Source organism: Artemia sp. Qi Xiang Cuo, chromosome 14 (genome assembly GCF_049724085.1).
Source record: "Artemia sp. Qi Xiang Cuo chromosome 14, ASM4972408v1, whole genome shotgun sequence".
NCBI classification, from domain to species: Eukaryota; Metazoa; Arthropoda; class Branchiopoda; order Anostraca; family Artemiidae; genus Artemia; species Artemia sp. Qi Xiang Cuo.
The window spans coordinates 54680522-54701446 of record NC_142807.1 but is presented as its reverse complement, the minus strand read 5'-3'; the positions used below and the strand labels follow the sequence as shown (position 1 = coordinate 54701446).

General features: G+C 38.6%; 2 protein-coding genes across 2 annotated transcripts in view; both read left to right on the top strand.

The window, feature by feature from the left end:
* LOC148944644 (uncharacterized) overlaps positions 1-20925 on the top strand; it is a 191446-nt gene that overhangs the window by 97738 nt on the left and 72783 nt on the right. The gene's annotated exons all lie outside the window — the stretch shown is intronic.
* LOC148944645 (sushi, von Willebrand factor type A, EGF and pentraxin domain-containing protein 1-like) overlaps positions 1-20925 on the top strand; it is a 103751-nt gene that overhangs the window by 68759 nt on the left and 14067 nt on the right. Inside the window, exons 10-11 of the mRNA XM_089099980.1 lie at positions 541-636; positions 6710-6880. Coding sequence (XP_088956106.1) covers positions 541-636; positions 6710-6880 — 267 coding nt within the window. The remainder of the gene's footprint in view (positions 1-540; positions 637-6709; positions 6881-20925) is intronic.

Here is a 20925-nt window from a genome sequence, read left to right as displayed (position 1 = left end):
GAATTTTATTTACAATTGCCTCAAATTAATAGTAGCTGTGTTGGGCATGTACATGGGATGAGAATTGACTTTAGGGGGGGGATTTTCAGGAAAGTGAGTAACAAGTAAATCCTGTATGAATTCTAGGAAAATATTAAAAATCACGAGCTTGGAGACGGAGCCCTGGAAAGATTTTTGTTTTAGATCAACAAATTAATATTAATGAATTAGCAAAGTAATAAGTAAGTAATGTTTCGAGCAAAAAGGAGTTAAAAACAGACAGAATGGTAGAAACTTTGAGTTTTGTTTGGGTAAAATAAAAGAAAAATTAAAAGTTGAACCACAAACAGTTCCAAAATCCGTAAAAAACATGTGCAAAAATTCTTGTCAACCGAGTTCCAGCACCACCTCTGCTATCACTTATTCAAAGCCTCCTTACTGCCTCATCTACATAGTAACGCTTTTCTATTGTTTTTTTTTTATTTACTCCTCTATTTTCTCTAGTTATAGTTGGATTTATTTCTGTCTGGTATAGTAATTTATATATCACATTTTTTCTAGAAAAGGAATGTGGTGTACCTGAAGTGACCAATGGTGCTAGGATTAAAGGAAGTTCATTTAAAATTGGAGATAAAGTTATCGTACATTGTCCATATGGTATGTATAAACAAAACTCTCGAGAAATCTAGTTGATTTTATGTCTAATTTCATAGTGACATAGTTTTATTACCATAGTTTTATAATAATTGATATACCATAATTATTCTTTTATATAACTATAATCATTCTTCATATAATTGGTAAGTCTCCGTAACACCTAGCCAATCACAAATGAAAGTGACGTGGGGCTATTGCCTGAAGTGTTTATTTCTCTGGGACGTTTACAATCAGTCTGGTGGCTTCTGATTATAATTAAATAAAAAAAACAAGTCTTTTTCAACTGAAAGTAAGGAGCACCATTAAAACTTAAAACAAACAGAAATTATTATGTATATGAGGGGGTTCGCCCCCTAGTCAATACCTCGTTCTTGTTTTTTATTTAATTTTTGATCGTTTTTTAAATAATGCTGGAAAATCTGCCGCACCCTTCATAGAAATGTCCCTTCTCCAAAGGAAAAATCATGCATGGAAAGATCCTCCCACGTAACCCCCGCCTCCGCCCCCCCCCCCTACCAGAAAACATCTCTCCTAAAAACGTCTGTATACTTCCCAATAAGCAATACAATATGAACAATGGGCAAAGTTCATAACTTTCAGCCCTTCCCCCGGTAACTGTGGAGAAATAAGTCACCCTCAAAGACATATTTATTAGATTTTCGACTATGTTGAACAAAATGACTCTCTCAAAATTTTGATCGGGTGACTTCGGGGAAAAAATGAGCGTGGGAGGGGGCCAAGATGCCCTCCAATTTTTTTGGTCACTTAAAAAGTGCACTAGAAATTTTAATTTCCATTCGGATAAACCCTCTCACGATATTCTAGGACTACTGGATCGATACGATCACCTTCGGAAAAAAAAACAAAAAAAAACGCGCATCCGTGATCTTTCTTTACAAAATTCCAAATTTTTGCAGATAGGCGCTTCAAACCTCTACAGGGTGTTTTCCTGATACGCTGAATCTGATGGTGTAATTTTCATTAAGATTCTATCACCTTTACGGGGTGTTTCCCCCTTTTATCGAAAATAAGGCAAATTTTATCAGGCTTGTAACTTTTGATGGTTAAGACTAAACTTTACGAAACTTATATATTATTATTACTACTATTTTATTACCCATTATTAAACATACAAAATGTTGTAAATAGAGTACAAGAAAAGAAAAAAAAAGTAACATCAAATAACAACAAAATATCCAAAGAAAACTCAACTACAGAAAAACAAGATTAAGATCATTCCTACGACAAACAAAAAAAGACAAATTTAAGTTATTGCGACATATAATGAAGAGAGGCTTGGTTGAAACGCCTTTGCAAATCGAGCACGGCGATTCAGTACAGCTATAAGCGGGTCGGCTATACCATACTTCAGAGATATATTCGAATTCCTCATCCAAACTGGAAGACGAAGCAGATACTTGCCATATCTGTAGAAAATAGAACGAATATTGCAGCAATCAGACGAGGTAAATAGTTTCCAAAACGGAGATACGGCTATCACATGTGGTAAAAGCATAGAGTTATGTACTCTCGTGAAGAAAGAACGTTTGAATGTCACTTTGTATGAACAAGCGGTTCAAAATATCTACCCGTCTAGACAGCAAGGAGTGAAAAAAGGCGCTGATGAGTTTTTTTAAGGCTACTACATATTGGAAGGCCGAGGTACATAAACTTAGACGAAGACTTAATCGTATAAATACCGAAAATAACATCAACTGGTACACTATCTTTAACGCGGCTATTAAATACGAGAACTTCACTCATCTGGGGATTGAAAGAAAAACCTATGTTACCATACTCCTTACTCAAAACACGGAAAGTCTCTTCGATGCCTATAAGTGTTCTACTCGCGTTCAAAATGTCGTCGGCATAATCGATCAGCAAAACATTGAGACCTCTAAAGATACATGTAGACTGAACCGGTTCTTGCAATGAAAGAACACTATTATTGAAAAGCGGTAGGGAAGTAAGTGCTCCTTGGCGTATTCGCTTCTCTACAGGTTTAAGACTATAAGATAGGGTTAGAGCATCAACATAAGTTACATTTACATGCGCTGTTAAATTACTACACATATTCCTCATCGCGCGTATAATAGACTTATCCACGCCACGTTTCCGGGCCGACAACAATATCTGAGGGTGCACACCGGAGTCAAAAGCGCTGTTGACATCGTGACCTGCAAAATACAAAGTCTCATTTGAATCATCGGCGCTAATCAACAAATTAGCAATCAAATAATGCGTGTGTTCTCTATTTATTTTCTTCTTGAAACCAAATTGGTTATCCGGCGTGTCACATATAGCACTAAGCCTATTTACAACAAGCAATTCAAATAACTTGCACAGTATAGGCGCAAAAGTTATCGGGCGGTAAGAAGAACACTGCCCCCCGTCTTTTCCCTTCTTTAATACAGGAGTAATTACCCCCGTGCAGAATAGGTCTGGAACAACCCCAGCATTAAAAATCATTTGGTACAGGGGACAAAGGTGCTCGACAAGGTTCTGACTTCCCGCTTGCAGATGCAATCCGCATAGGTTATCTACCCCCTCGGCAACTTCTTCTTCAGTTTCGAGAGTGCCTCACTGACTGACAAATTAGAAACAACAAAACCAACTTCCCGTTCACATTCCGCAAGACTTGCATCAAGCTCAATAGAAAATTTATTTTACAGATAAGTATTAGGCGATGAAAACTCATGCGTAAAATATTTACCCCACTCACTCTCACTGGGCAGAACATCGACTGATTCTTTACGTTTCTTCTTTTTTAGGAATTTCCACATGCGATCGGGTTCTTGCTTTATATATTTACTATCACATTCAATAATCATAGCACGATGTCATAGCGCGAGGGTTTTGTGCGAATCTTCGCTTAGTATATAATCGGATGGAGTTCACTATACCATGCCTTGGTCGGTCATTATCTATCGACATTCTTAACCAGAATTTCGCGTCCACACACGCATTTACAAGATCCAAGTCATCAGGCCAGCTGGATGTTTCCGAGCCAATCCGAACACAACAAATTGGTACTACAGTCATTTCCGCAAACTACAGGGCATGAAATATTTCGCTAAAGTATATATTGATAAGTACTTGTTTATTACTACATACATCTGAAGAAGATTTATGATGTAGTTCGCAAGGGAAGTGATTATTGCAAAAATACTGTCACATACATTCTGATACAAAGGGGTATTAATTTTATCCCACATAACTTTCTGGTGCCATTTTCTTCCACTGGGTAGATCAGGGTTGTAGTTCGAAGAAGTACTAGGTGGGAAAACATAACTAACTGGTAAGTGGTCAGATGTGCTGATAGACGTATCCACCATGTGACTGGCAAAGGGGAACTGTTTGATGAGAACACATTATAAAATCAAGAGATGAAGTTGCCCCAGAGTTATGCACATACGTGAAATCGAGATAATTTTCTATTATGTTTAGACCAGCGCATGTAGTTGAAAGTACTTGGGATCTAGGGTTTTTCGGATTCAACAAATCACAATTCATATCTCCGGCAACAATGTACGACAAATCTTGGGCACGACAGTTTGCAATAGCGTTTGCTAATTTCCGACAGGCACTATCGAACTTGGAATCTAATCTAGATTATTTGTAGTCCGTAGGCATATAAACTGAAAAGATTATTGTCCGTTCAATCTCGATCGCAAGAAAATTATCGGAAACTTGGAAAACTGTCGCGTGTAAAGATTTTGAAGCAAGGATTGCGATACCACCTGACGGCCGGCCACTACCACTCGATTTCGCACCAACAGTAAAAAGATCGATTGAATCACCGATATTTAAAAGTTCAGTCCCTTCATTAATCAGGAAATGTTCTTGGAGACATACAATGTTATGATTGCGAATTAGGTTTTCGAGGATAGGCAGTTTGTTGATTACATTTGCGTTAATGTTCCAAGTAATCAGACTTAATTCGCGATTCATTTCTTAACTGCAAGTAACTTTTGCGCTTCCGGACAGCTGAAACTGTAATAAGGATGCTTTTCCGAAACCACAGAGTGCACATTTGATTGGTTTGCTGTAAGAGTTGTCCTTAGTGCTACTGTGGTTATCCCCACGTCTAGAACACTTGGCTTCGTTCCATCTGACATCAGCATAAAAATAAAATCCTTTTGATGTATCTACTGGTATCAAAATTCAGTTATTTAGAATTTCGGTTGCGTTTTTTGTGTCTGATCGCAATCGAGTGTTTCAAACAGTTTAAGATTTATATTTCATATGAAAGCCTACAGTATTTTTGGGCGGTCACTCGTCTGGCATTCTAGGTAGGCGAGCCCCCTATTAGGCTTTGGACGCTTGTTTGCTTGTGATTCCAGGTGACGTAACGGTCTTGTGTCAATTCTAAAACTTGGTCAACCTGCCTGAGACTCTAGGCGGGCGTGCCTCTCGAAAAGTTAATCAATAAGAGATTCATATATACTCCCGCCGTTTATTCGTGCCGTTTACGCAAACATTCTGGAAATTATTGGTTTTCTGGTTCACCTACGAGTCCAGGGAACTTGTTGGTTATTTGTAAATCCTAAAACACGGAAATCCGCCTGAATCTACAAGTGGTCAAGCCTATTAGGTTTAGGTCGCTGGTTCCCCTATGAGTCCAAGCAAATTCAATCCTCCGTTTTGCATACAAGTCCAGTGGACATTGTTCGTCATGAGTCAGCCCAAAATCCTCCCGATCATCCATATCTTACTCCAATGACTATCTACCTTAGTTCTGCCCTAGAATGGATGGGTGGATGGATGAAAGACTATCTATCAACAAGTGAAATGACATCATTTTTATACAATCCTAAAAAAAGCTTATACCAGATTTGCCTCTCACTCAGACTATCTGTCTTGGCTTTTTCTCCAATTAGCCATGGCTTGATGAAAACTTGATTTTAATTCAATTATCAAGCCTACCGTTGTGACTTGAGCTAAAAGTACAATTTACTTATATCATAGAATTATTTGAGTTTTAGACCCACCTGTTCACTTAGCCAGAATTATGATATTACTCGTACTTAGACATTTTCTTGTCTAAGAAAATTAAAAAAAAACATCTTTTCTTTTTTTTAAAGACAAAAAAGAGACATTAAAGAACTGTTAAGTTTACCTCATCAAGGAAATAATTACAATATTATCCTAAATTGAAAGAATCACACACAAACGGGATATATTTTGGAGAACATAATCATCCTAATTCCTTTAAAGTATTTTTAAATGTGAATGTTTTTTTCGGTTTTAGAAACGACTCAGTGTAGAGTCCTATTTTCCTGTTATAAATGTTATATCGATAACACCCGTATCAAGATTGGGAAAAAAGGCTACACTGTCATTAGCTCTCAATAGACGAATCTGTAAAGTTTAAACTAAAAAGTAAAAGTTAAATAAAAGTGTAAAGTGTAAAGTAAATAGTAAAAGTAAAGCAAAAAGTGTACAGTGTAAAGTCATTCTACGTTATCCCTCCATGTTCTTATTACACACATCATATCGTTATTTCTAATGAAGTAACCTTGGTGTACACAGTCTGTAGGAAAGTATAAACCCTATTTATAAACCCTATTTATAATAATTTGAAAAATTAAATCCGGAACACGTGCCTCTTCATTAGAAAAAAGGTAAATTAGTTGTCTGAATTGAAATTGAACCAAAAAACAGGCTGTATCTGTGTCCATTAACAGAATTCCTACCCTGTCAAATTTTCGAACGCTCTTTTTTCATGTATTTTTTTATTTTATTTTTTTGTCACTTTTCTGCTTTTGTAGATACTTTCAAATCTGTATTTCTTTGTGTATTATAGTGTATGCAAATATTTTTTTAGCACTGAAAAGGCTTAACTGAGATCTTTTCTGTAATGTTTCCTTTTTTCTTTATTCCCTAGCTAAAAATTATCCTCGTTTTATTTTGTCATTTCGTATCTCTAATTTTTTTTTTGAATCCCTAGTTTTTCCGTATATCATTCATAACCATTGTGGTCTCAGAGCCTATTTACCTTGATTCTTCGCTCTCAAATCATTTTAGGATAATATTCAAGTTCAGAAAAAGAAAAATTATATTTCATTTGTAGGATACCGCCCAATAGATGGCTCAGTTCTAGAATGCGATGAAACAGGTGACTGGTCTGGTGTGGCATCTTGTGGCGCATATTGTCAAAGAAAATGTCAAAATGGAGGACTATGTGTGGGACGCAGCCGCTGCAAATGCCCATCAGGATATACTGGGGATCGATGCCAGTATCGTAAGTATTTCTAAGTACGTTACGTCCGAGGAATTACTTCAACGAACGGAAAGATTGACATTTTATTATAACTTAAGGTTTGCGTAGGTTTACATAGCATACCTTAGTGGTTGTATTAATTGGCATTATTCTTCTTATGCCAAGGAATAAGGCCTTATACATTGCTGTAATACTTGTCCTCAGAGCCACTTTAGCGAACTGAAAGATTCAGAACTTATAATGCATAAAGGTTGTATAATTTAAAGCCGTTTCACACTATACACGTCATTTTCTATCCTTAGTAACGCTAGTGCAATTAGTCATACGGCACTGTGTGAAAGAACCAGTCAGTTTCCTTCTGTTTCAGATCATAGTTTAAACAAAGAGAAAAAGAGAAATTACTCTCCTATAATTTTGTGGTATAAAATGTGCTTAACTTCCAATAATTTACATCTGTTATGTAATTTCTTAAGCCAATCACACTATTCCTAAAAGTCTATGCCATAAAGGGAAGCCAATGTCCGCTTTTTAAAGTCTCAAAGTTTGGTGAGAAATTTTACGCCATTAAAAACAAAGAAAAGCTACATTCCACCTGATTGGTTCTTCTGTGTAAAATTTCAAGCCAGTAATGAAGTCATTCATTTTATATAACCAGAGTCATTTTATCAAGCTGAAAAATTCAGAACTAAGCAAGACAAGTTTACAACGCATAAATTGAAATCTGTGATAGTCTGCACAGTAGTCCTTATTATAATGAATCAGCCTTCTTATCATGTTGGTACTACTCATCTGGAGAGTCACTTGAGCCAACCAGAAATACCAAGTTTGTCGTAACATAACGCTAGCACAGGTTGACTCCTTAATTGTTGTGTTGGCACAACCATGGCTGAATTGACATAATGTAAAATTAAATTTAATGGCTGTGTTAAATGTTGTGTCCGCTCCTGGCCGAATGGTTGACACTCCATATTTGCAAGCGAAGGGTTGTTGGTTCGAGTCTCGGTGGTGGCTATTAACTGGTTTGGGTCGAGATTTAGTTGCATTTCATTGTAAGACAAGCCAAAAGTTCACCCAGCTTTAAATGGGTACCTAGAGAAACCTAGGGAAAAACACGGGATACGTTGGATGGTTTGCTCTCAACCGCGCGTAGCACTCCCAGCCAAAGGCAGAACCTCAAGAGATTAGTACTATACTTGAGTTTTGTCAAGCAAAATCAGTGCATAATAAATTGTTTCATCCTCGATTCTGCTACTGATTTCTAGTTCCTCAACAAGAAATTGCAGGTTTAAGTATTAATAACTGGCCAGTGATATCTACCCGCTGTAAAGCAGAAGATATTCCTTTCAAAAATATTATTTTCAAAGATTTTGACTAAATTCTTCAGTTTTCATAAAAAAAGGCTTCGCACATATGCCTTATACACGAGTCAGACTACAGTTCCACTTAAGTTGAATTTAATTGGACCAAATTATAGTCACATCGTGGTTGCCGCGGTAGCTGCAACCTTCTAAAGGACGAACTACGGCCCATAGTAAACAAAAATTAAAAACACGTTCAAAACTGTAAAGTGGGATGAGATTGACAATTCTAGCTAATTCAGGTATAGTAACTATTATATAAATTAGTCTTAATAGTAAACTGTTATTTTGAATTTGTCAATAGAATCAAAATTTTTCACTACTACAGCACCGGTTATGTATCTCATATGTAGTTTGCCAAGTTCAACAATACTCAACTGGGCAAATATGAAACTTTTGATTTACTATTCAGAGCTTAAGGTTCATGAAATAAAGTTTTATATTATATGAGATGGGAACTTGCTGTTTGATTGCAATTTTCAACCAGTCAAATGATTAACACAAAAGATACAACAGTGTTAGTAGACAAAAGTTGGGAACAATTGTCCGCTTTATTTGTACAAGTATAATTTTAAGACTAGAGGAAACCAGATGTGATTTATATATTCAGCCGAGTAATTGAATTATGCAGGCGTATCTTAGTTTGGCAAGACTTTTGAAGAAACTAAATTTCAGCTGGGGGAAAACTGGAGTCGGGGGGGGAGGCTCAAACCAAGGTTTGGGAGGGGCAGGTGCCCTGTTTCTCTAGTTTCTCAAGTTTCTGTTTCTCTAGTGCAAACTCAGCATTTTAGTAAACGATGAATTCAGCCAAATAATCAATCAATTAACGAATTTGCCTTTTTACTTGATCGATGTTAATATGTTATGCTTCTGTCTGGGTTTCTGTATAGCCTGGCTTACATGAACACCGATAATGTCCAATACACGTTCCTCCATTCAAACAGGGCATTATGCATTGAGCGGAAAATAATATTTTTACTAAATTATACTGTAAATAAGTAACATATCATTCAAGTTAGTTATCAATAATTGGGCCTAACAGGTCTGAATTGTAAAGAGCCAAGGAAGAAGCATAATATGTTAACATCGGTCAGTTGAAAAGGTAATTTGATAATTGATCAATTATTTTGCTGTATTCATCGTTTATATAAACGCCGAACTTGCACCTAGAGAAACAGAAACATTGAATGACGAGAAATTTGTGCGAAAAGCATATTTTTCATTGTTTGGTATTAATTTGTTTCCAAGTGTTTTCTGTTAATACTGTCTTATATATTTCTTAACCTTGTCGTAACAATGTGGATTGAGATTGGGCTTGGCAATACGGATTCGAGGGATCGAGCTCTACCTTAGTAAGGTAGGCGGAACATGTGTAAGCAGGTTTGCTGCTTATCCATGTTAAAACGACTCAGCAACTGAAACTTCGATGCGGCGCCTTATGTGCCAGCAATGAATCTCGTGGATATTTATATATTTTTTTAATGTAATTCTTATCAAATCTAGCATCCGTTAAGGGAAACATCTGTCCAAGTGTGTATCTTATCTAATAACGGACTAACAGACTCAGCAGAATAGCTTATTCCCAAAATCCTTATTTTCTGTTGAGTTTTTGGGAAGCTAATAACTTCAAAACACAAAATCATACATTCCAGTTAAACTTAACAAAAACTAAGTGGAATCTATCTTCTTTACTCCAATTTTTAGCAGGTCTGTTGGAATTGTTGGAAATATTGGAATTTTTGGGGTCTAATTTTCCATGTTTTTAAACCTAAAAATAGTTCATAATTTACTGATTTTTCTGACAACAGCCGTAAATTTAATTTAAGAATGAAAAAAAGGATGAAAACGTGAAAAAGCTAATAGTAAAGGGATTTTAGTATTGTCTGTGCAGAGGCGTAATTTTCTATGGGGCAGGGATGGGGGGGGGTAACTGAATCTCCCAGCGTAGTTTGCCCCCCCCCCTCTCCAGACTCTAGTTTTCTTCCTAGCCGAGTCTAGTCGATACTATTTTTTAGTTTTTTACACTTTCATAGAAACAGAGACAGTACAAGGGATAAATTATTGGCACTGTTGTCATACATAATCCTACATTTAACGATAATTTCTGAGTTGCAACACGATCATAAATGTCAAAGGCAAGCATATGCGTGTGTATGTGCAAGCATGTATGTGCGAAGTGCCTTTTTTTATGAAAAATCAAGAATTTAGTCTAATTCTTTGAAAAGAATATCTACCATTTTATAGTGAGTAGATATTATTTGTTGGCTATTAATACTTGACCCTCCAAATTATTGTTGAGGAACTAGAAATCAGTAGCAAAATCAAGGATGACACAAATTGCTATGCGCTGATTTGGCTTAAAAAAAACTAAAGTACAGCTTTAAAGGCAATGGGCTACTATAGTGCCAGACTGGGTGTACCCTATGGAAATGGAGTATTTTTCACACTATCATATACAATGTTCAAAGTGAATAATTTTTATCTAAGGAAAAGAAATACATCTCTTGATAGTTTTTGCTATAATCTTAGCCTCAAGATACGTTATTGGCACTAAAGTTGTGCGAAATTGTATTTTTATCACTCCTCTTTATCTAGTTGAGATGTACTATGGTGATTTCTGCCACTGATCAGTCAAAACTATGCTTCTTACTCTTTATAATTTTTTTTTACTTGTATTTCCTTTAGAAAAACACATGGGCCTTGCGTATTACCTTGTGTGGCAAAATGTGCAATCAAAAGGTTGCATAATTATGTTGTTAAAGAAAAACGACAAGACCAGAAAGCCTTTCCTAATTTTAATATTCTACATATCCAATAGCCATCTGCATATGGGTGTTTCACACAAGAAAAACCGCCTACGACACAACGATAGACAACCTAAATGTGCGTCAATTTCACTCCTATAATGTATCCACCTATGTTGGCTAGTTCATGAGTTATCCAGCTTTATGGTTATGTTTGGGGAACTAACAGTTGAACACATAAATAATCTTTTCTAAACTTTTACTTTGTAATAGAGATTGGCAGTGGCCTTCAAGAAAATGGAAATGATGTCATTTTCTTACAGTTTGATTTGAAAACATGGGCGGCTAAAATATATATAAAAGATATTTAAAGCAAAAGAGAACACTCTTTCGAAGAAGAATCGATCATTCAGAATTTTATGTTGTGTTAACATAACAGAATTAATTTTGTGTTAGAATTTTGTGTTTATTCACCTGATAGAAGCTTAAAAGGCTATTAACTCGGTGTTTTTTTTTGTTCGCCCTCAAATTTTTTTTTTATCTCAAAATTTTGAGATAGCCATTTTGTTCTACGTAGTTGGTTTCCATATAGAAACTATGTTTTTGAGGAGGAAACTCCCCCAACAGCCCTCAGGGCAAGGGTTGTAAGTTATGTCCTGGGGGCATATAAGCTTTTTATAGGAAGTTTGTCCTAGAAACTTCAAAAAGGGCTCATTCGATTGGAAATTAGTCAAAAGTGATTGGAGGGCAATTAACTCCCCTTTCACGCCCTTCTTTTCCCCAAACACATCCAATCAAAATTTTTAGATAGCCATTTTGTTCAATGTAGTTGAAAATTCTGAAAATTTAGTCTTTGAGGATGACACCCCCCCCCCCCACAGCCCTCTGGGCAAGGGTGGGCAGGTGTGCCCTGCGGGCATATAAGGTTTTTATAGAAAGCTTTGTCGTAGAAACTTCAAAAAGGGCTCATTCGATGGAAAATTAAATGGCTAGTGCCCTTTTTAATAGTCCAAAGGGATTGGAGGCAACTAACACCTCTCCCAAGCCCACCATTTCCCCAAACACATCCAATCAAAATTTTGAGATAGCCATTTTGTTCAACGTAGTTGAAAGTTCTGGAAATTATATCTTTGAGCAGGACACTGCTCCCTTAGTCTTCAGGGCAAGGGTTACAAGTTATGTCTGGGTGGCATATACAGTTCTAGTGGAAGGTCTACCCGTATAAATCTCAGAGAGGGTTCATCCGATCAGACATTGAAAGTTCCTGTTAACTTTTAAGCATCAAAAGATATTGGAGGGGCCCCAGCCCCCCCCCCACTCAAGGTTTTTTTTCCAAATGCATCCCATAAAAATTTAGAGATAGCTATTTTTTTAAAATAGTTCAAAGATCATATAACAAAATTTCCAGTGTCGACACAGCCCCCCAGGACCCTGGGGCAGGCGTTGTAAGTTATGCCCTGGGGCTGATATGGTTCTTATGGAAGGGATGCTCTATAAACTTTAAAGAGGTCTCATTTGATTGGAAATTGAAAGTTCTAGTTCACTTTTTAAGAGTCAAAAGAGATTGGAGGGCACCTCGCCCCCCCCTCCACGCCATTTTTTCCTCAAATCCATCAGATAAGAACTTTAAGATAGCCTTTTTTTTAAAATAGTTCAAATACTATATAACAAAAACTCCGGGTTGACACAGTCCCAAGAGCCCGAGGGCTGGCGTTGTAAGTTATGCCCTGGGTGAATGTATTGTTCTTATTGAAGGGATGTTCGTAAACACTTCAGAGAGGGCTCATTTGATTTGAAACTGAAAGTTCTAGTTCAGTTTTTGAAAGTCAAAAGAGATTAAAGGGCAACTAACCCCCTCCCACGCCCCTTTTTCCCCAAATGCATACGATAAAAATTTTGAGATAGCCATTAATTTAAAAATTGTTCAAAAGTCATATAACAAAAACTCAGGTGTCGACACCATCCCCCAGGGTCCGGAATTAGACGTTGTAAGTTAAGCCCTGGGGCATATATAGTTCTTATGAAAGGGATGCTCGCATAAACTTCAGAGAGGGCTCATTTGATTGGAAATTGAAAGTTCGAGCTCACTTTTTAATGATCAAAAGAGATCGGAGGGCAACTAGCCCCCCCTCCCCTCACGCCCTTTTTTCCCAAAACCCATCCGCTACAAATTTTGAGATAGCCAGTTTTTGAAAATTGTTTAAAAATTAGATAACAAAAACCCCAGTGTCAAAACAGCCCCCAGGGGCTAGGGGGTAGGCGTTGTAAGTGTTGTCCTTGGGGCGTATATGGTTCTTATGAAAGGGATGCTCGTATAAACTTCAGAGAGGGCTCATTTGATTGAAAAATTGAAACTTCTAGTTCACTTTTCAGGAGTCAAAATATATCTAAGGGCAACTAGCCCCCCCCCCCCCGACATACCCTTTTTTCCCCAAGCCCATCCGATAAAATTTTTGAAATAGCCATTTCATTAAAAATAGTTCAAAGGTCAGATAAGGAAAACCCCTGTGTCGACGCAACCCCCCAGGGCCCAGACGCAGGCGTTGTAAGTAATATTCTGGGGGCACGTATAATTCTTATGGAAGGGGTGCTCGTATAAACTTTGGAGAGGGCTAATTTGATTGGAAATTGAAAGTTCTTGTTCACTTTTAAGAGTCAAAGGCGATCGGAGGGCAACTAGCCCCCCCCCCTCCTGGCCCCAAATGCATCAGATAAAACTGATCGGATGGCAGCTAGCCTCCCCCCCCCCCACTCTATTTATTTTTTTACCAGAGTCACTTTATATAGAAGGGGTCGTAGTATAAACTTCAATGAGGGCTCATTCGATTGGAAAATGAGAATTCTAGAGCCATTTTATGAGTTAAAAGTGATCGGAGGGCAACTAGCCCCCTCCCCCTCAAGCCTTTTTTCCCTAAATGTATCTGATAACAAAATTGAGGTAGCCATTTTGTTAAAAATAGTCCAAAGATCATATGACAAAAACTCCTTTACTTATGGCCATTTTGTTAAAATTGGTTCAAATGTCAAATAAGAAAAGCTCCTTTGTCGACGCAACCTTCCGGGATATGGGGCAGGCATTGTAAGTAATGCTCTGGGGCTTTTATGGTTATTATGGAAGGTAGGCTCGTATAAACTTCGGAGAGGGCTCATTTGATTTGAAATCGAACGTTCTGGTTCAGTCTTAAAGAGTCAAAAGATATCGGAGGGCAACTAGTCCCCCCTCCATGCCCTTTTTTCCTCAAACCCATCCGAAAAGAACTTTGAGATAGTCATTTTTTTAAATAGTTCAAAGATTATATAATGAAAACTCCGGGGTTGAACACAACCTCCCAGGATCCGGAGGCAGGCATTGTAAGTAATGCTCTGGGGGCATTTATAGTTATTATGGAAGGTATGCTCGTATAAACTTAGGAGAGGGCTCATATGACTGGAAATTGAAATTTCTCGTTCACTTTTTAAGAATCAAAAGAGATCTGAGGGCAACTAGCCCTCCCCCTCTCTACTCCTTATTTTCCTCAAACCCATCCAGTAAGAACTTTGAGAGAGCCATTTTTTCAAAATGGTTTGAAGATCATATAACGAAAACTCTGGGGTCGACATTACCCTTCAGGGCCCGAGGTAGGCATCATAAATTATGCCTTTGTGGAAGGGATGCTCGTATAAACTTCAGAGAGGGCTCATTTGATTAGAAATTGAAATTTCTAGTTCAGTTTTTAAGAGTCAAATAATATCAGAGGACAACTGTCTCCCCACGCCCCTTTTCCCCAAAATGCATCCAATAAAAATTTTGAGATAGCTATTTTGTTAAAAATAGTTCAAAGGTCAGATAAAAAACTCCGGTGTCGACACAACCACAAAGGGCCCGGGGCAGGCGTTGCCAGTTATGCCCTGGTGTCATATATGGTTTCTATGGAAGGGATGCTCGTATAAACTTCAGAGAGAGCTGATTTGAATTGAAATTTAAAGTTCTAGCTAAATTTTTAAGAGTTAAAAGAGATCGCAGGACCCCTAGCCCCCTCCCCCCATCATGTCCTTTTTCTCCAAACCCATCCGCTACAAATTTTGAGAGTTCTAGTGCCATTGAGTTCCATTGAGTGCCATTGAGAGTTCTAGTGCCATTTTATGAGTTAAAAGTGATCAGCAGGCAACTAGCCCCTCCTCAAGTGCTTTTCCCCAAATACATCTGATAAAAAATTGAGGTAGCGATTTTGTTAAAAATAGTCCAAAGATCATATAACAAAAACTCCTTTACGTATGGCCATTTCGTTAAAATTAGTTAAAAGGTGAATAAGAAAAGCTGCTGTATCAACGCAACCTTCCGGGATATGGGGCATTCGTTGTAAGTATTGCTCTGAGGTATATATGGTTATTATAGAAGGTATGCTCGTATAAACTTTGGAGGGGTTCATTTGATTGAAAATTGAACGTTCTGGTTCACCGTTAAAGAGTCAAAAGATATCGAAGGGCAACTATCCCTCCTCCATGCCCTTTTTTCCTCAGTCCCATCCCATAAGAACTTTGAGATAGTCATTTTTTTAAATAGTTCAAAGATTATATAATGAAAACTCCGGGGTTGATGCAACCGCCAGGGCCCGGAGGCAGGCGTTGTAAGTAATGCTCTGGGGGCATTTATAGTTCTTATGGAAGGGATGCTCGTATAAAACTTTGGAGAGGACTCTTATTATTGGAAATTGAAAGTTCTCGTTCACTTTTTATGAATCAAAAGAGATCTGAGGGCAACTAGCCCTCCCCCCTCTCCACATCATATTTTATACAAACCCATCCAATAAGACCTTTGAGCGAGCCATTTTTTTTTAAATGGTTAAAATATCATATAACGAAAACTCTGGGGTCGACACAACCCTTTAGGGCCTGGGGAAGGTATTATAAATTATGCTTGGGGTATATCCAGCTGTTGTGGAAGGGATGCTCGTATAAACTTTAGATAGGGCTCATTTGATTGGAAATTGAAAGTTCTAGTTGAGTTTTTAAGAGTTAAAAAAGATCCGAGGGCAACTATCTCCCCACGCCCCTTTTCCCCCAGGTGCATCCGATAAAAATTTTGAGATAGCTATTTTTTTAAAATAGTTCAAAGGTCAGATAAAAAAAAATCCGGTGTCGACACAACCACAAAGGGCCCGGGGCAGGCGTTGCCAGTTATGCCCTGGAGGCATATATGGTTTCTATGGAAGGGATGATCGTATAAACTTCAGAGAGGGCTGATTTGAATTTAAATTGAAAGTTCTAGTTCAATTTTTAAGAGTCAAAAGAGATCGGAGGGCCCCTAGCCCCCTCCCCCTATGCCCATTTGTCCAAAAACCCATCCGCTACAAATTTTGAGATAGCCAGTTTTTTGAAAATTGTTCCAAAATTAGATAACAAAAACCCCAGTGTCAAAACAGCATCCAGGGGCTGTTTTGAGGTGTTGTAAGTGTTGTCCTAGGGGCGTATATGGTTCTTATAAAAGGGATGCTCGTATAAACTTCAGAAAGGGCTCATTTAATTGGAAATTGAAACTTCTAGTTCACTTTTTAGGAGTCAAAATATATCTAAGGGCAACTAGCCCCCCCCCCCCGACACACCCTTTTTTCCCCAAGCCCATCCGATAAAATTTCTAAACTAGCCATTTCCTTAAAAATAGTTCAAATGCCAGATAAGGCAAACTCCTGTGTCGACGCAACCCCCCAGGCCCCGGAGGCAGGCGTTGTAAGTAATGTTTTGGGGGCATGTATAGTTCTTATGTAAGGGATGCTCGTATAAAATTTGGAGAGGGCTAATTTGATTGAAAATTGAAAGTTCTTGTTCACTTTTTTATAGTCAAAAGAGTTCGGTGGGCAACTAGCCCCCCCCCCCCCCTCCTGGCCCTAAATGCATCAGATCAAAATTTTGAGATAGACATTTTGTTAAAAATAGATCAAAGTTCAGATAACAAAAACTCCGGTGTCGACACAACCCCCTAAGGCCTGGGGGTAGGCGTTGTGAGTTATGCCCTGGGGGCATATATGGTTGTTATGGAAAGGATGCTCGTATAAACTTCATAGAAGGCTCATTTGATTGGAAATTGAAAGTTGTAATTCACTTTTTAAGAATCAAAAGTGATCGGACGGCAGCTAACCTTCCCTCACACTCCATTTATTTTTTTCGCAGAGTCACTTTATATAGAAGGGGTCGTCGTATAAACTTCAAAGAGGGCACATTCGATTGGAAATTGGGAGTTCTAGTGCCATTTTATGAGTTGAAAGTGATCGGAGGGCAACTGGTCCCCCCTCAAGCCCTTTTTCCCCAAATACATCTGATAAAAAAATTGAGGTAGCCATTTTGTTAAAAATAGAAAACTCCTTTACGTATGGCCATTTCGTTAAAATTAGTTCATAGGTCAAATAAAAAAAATCTCCTGTGTCGATGCAACCTTCCGGGATATGGGGCAGGTGTTGTAAGTATTGCTCTGGGGGTGTACATGGTTATTATGGAAGGTATGCTCGTATAAACTTCAGAGAGGGCTCATTTGATTGGAAATTGAACGTTCTGGTTCACTGTTAAAGAGTCAAAAGATATCGAAGGGCAACTATTCCCCCCTCCATGCCCTTTTTTCCTCAAACCCATCCGAAAAGAACTTTGAGATAGTCATTTTTTTTAATAGTTCAAAGATTATATAATGAAAACTCCGGGGTTGACACAACCGCCCGGAAGCAAGTGCAGGGTTCGGACTCGCCTATAAATTCCAATAGATTCCTATATTTTAATGCGCTCCTTTAAAATGCCTATATTTTGGCTAAGATCCTATTATTCCTATATTTTCGGCTGAAGAACACCAAGGACATTGCTCAAGATTTGCAATTTTCACTGCTCGTTAAGTAAGCCAAAATGTGCTTTTCTTTGCTTTTGACTCTGCTTGTAGACTGTGCTGTCCTTCGGTGTAGATCGATAACTAATTAGAACTGTTGAGCTGTTTGAACTTAACTAATGTTTTGTGTTGGGATTAGTAAGTTGCTTCTGCCTGGGCTATGCTGTTATGTTGACTTAGTAGCCTATGTTTTGTTTTTTGTCATTTTGGGCCTGTCCAAAATGAGCAAAGATCAGTGTATAGGCTAGCAGTCTCTGCTTAATGAGACTCTGAGTTCTTGCGACTTATGCGTTTCCTGGCTGAACGCTATAAAAGGCTCATGCAAATACGGCCCAGTTTCGGATATATCCACATTTTTTCTTTTTATGGCCTTTTAATCGCGGGATGCTATTTTGCAGGGGATGCTTGGTAATTAAGTATGGGGCCTACCAAGTTCAATAGTTCATTGCTTGCTAAGACGGATTGCAGCGGTAGAAAGATTGGCGAATAGTGTAAGACTGGGAACGACCAGTACTCGTTCTTTTGCAAACTCTGCTTGAAAAATCTGGGTTGCACAGCTGGGGTTGCTCAGCTAAATCAAAATGTCCGATATGCAGAACACAAAGCCGCAGTTACTGCTCAACTACATCCACTACAGCTTACCTGACCGGACAATCTCGAGTTGATGAAACAATCAAGGATAAACCATTAGTTGGTAAAAAACATGTTTTGTGAGCGTGATGCCGCTTATAAAGCTGAGTTAATATCGGCACTTCAGACGGTACAGAGTTCCATGTCTGCTAACTCTTCAGACCATATTGTCACAACCTTCCATGTGATTTTTCCCGGTAAGATCTCCGACGGAATGTCCCTATGTGCGAAGAAACTCACGTATCTGATCACCGACAATAATTGATGACCTGTATAGGAAGATTGTGTCAGCCATTGAGCAGAATCAGCTGCCACTTGAAAAACTGATTACACTTGGAAGTGACAGACCAAACGTCAACAAAAGCGTTTGGAACAAGTTCAATGCCAAAAAAAAGAAAGTGACGGGAAAGGTAATGTTGAACATTGGTGCTTGCAACATCCATGTAATTCATAACGCTTTCTTGAAAGGTTTTCAGGTGTTCGGAGAAGAAAGTTCCGACTTCGTTATTCGTGTGCATTCATTTTTTGACGGCTGGCCTGCAAGTTGTGAAGACTATCGAAAGTGCCAAAAGAAAGTGGGAGTGCCAGAGAATGCTTTCATGAAGCATTTCCCAAGCCGCTTGATGGCGATCGGACTTGCCCTGGCTAGAATCGTGCAGCAGTGGCCGGCAATCTTAGAGTACTTCCTGAACTTCGTGCCGAGAGAGAAAAAACTGAAGAATCTTCTGTCCACTCCCAAATTTCTGAAGATTGTGGCTTATATCAAAAGTGCGACGATGAAGGCTCAACTCGAGTTTGTTCTAGTCTCAGCAGAACTGTTCATGCGTTTCACCCAACTGTTCCAGAAAGAAGAGCCTCTCATTCATGTTCTGCACTCAGAGATCAAAAGACTAGTTGTGACGCTTTGCGGACGGATCTTTACTCCGAATTTTGTGACCAAGACTGAAAATTTCTCACCAGAAATGTTGAACCTTGCTGAAAAAATTACAGAAAATTCCATAGTTTTAAAAAATGTGGAACGAGCTTTTGGTCAGAAAGCAACACTGAAAGACAAGACCATTTTCTATTTCAATGTGCGAAAACATTTTATTGGGGGTATTTGCCATATTTTGAAAAAAAGTCCCCTGGAAAAAGATGTTTTTCTAGAGGCTTTACGCTGTTTGAGTCCGATCAACATGAAGGATTCAAGAAGCATTAAGGACATAGCGGTTGTGTAACACGAGATTATGATTGGAGTAAGCTCAGTCGTCGCCCAGGCTCAGTGGCTGCTTTTGCGAACGGAAACTGGACCCCGTGAGGACATTACTCGGATCGATCATTTTTGGAGCCATTATTTTGGACTGGTGAATGAGCGTGGGGACGGCAAGTACCCGGAACTTACCAAGCTTATCAAAGCGCTGCTGACGTTGTCGCATGGCAGCGCAGATGCTGAGCGTGGGTTCTCGCGTTCTGGTAGGATTCTCGGTGAAGACCAGGCCTTGATATCTGAACGCGTTCTGGATGCGAGACTCATGGTATATGCCACGTTGAGACTTTATGGAGGAAAACCAGAACGGTTTGTTATTACAAAAGAGCTGTTGAATCTTGCACGTTCCGCACGGTCTCTGTATCAACAATATCTGGATGAAAAAAAAGAAGAGCTATCTGAGAAGGAGAAAGCAGCTTTCGAAGAGTACAGCAAGCGGAAGTTGCACGAGGTCCACGACAAAAAGAAAGAAATAGAAGACCTGGAAAGCAAAAGGAAAAAAACTTAGAGCATCAGAGCCAGAAAAGAGAACAGTAGCAGATACTCTACTTCAGGAAGCGACCGACAGAATGAAGAAGGCTGCCAAGTTCAAGAGATCCATAGACATTACCTTAGCTGTTTCTCTGCTCGAAGGAGCTGTGAAGCCCAGGACAAGTGATGGAGAGCGGATTATGGAATCTGCGAGAGTGAAGCAGCCTCTTGCAAAGAGAAAAACTGATCTCATATCGAAATTGATGCCCAAGAAGCAGCAAGAGTGATTCCAAATATTTTACCTGTATCAGTCAATCGTTGGCACACTATGTGTATCTGATTTTTTACTGTTTTCTACTATTTGTACAGTTTCTATTTGAAATTTAAAAAAAATTAAATAAATGAAAAACTCGGGAAATGACGAATTTATGTGACCAGGCATCCCACGCCATCTACCACAGATCTGATCCCGAGGACTTCCGAATCCTATATTTGGCCTATATTTCGGCCCGGGAAATCCTATAAAAATAGGACAGAGCCTATAATTTGAAACGAACCGACCTGTCCGAACCCTGCAAGTGTTGTAAGTAATGCTCTGGGGGCATTTATGGTTCTTATGGAAGGGATGCTCATGTAAACTTCGGTGAGGGCTCATATGATTGGAAATTGAAAGTTCTCGTTCACTTTTTAAGAATCAAAAGAGATCTGAGGGTAAGTAGCCCCCTCCCTCTCCACTTCTTATTTTCCTCAAACCCATCCAATAAGAACTTTGA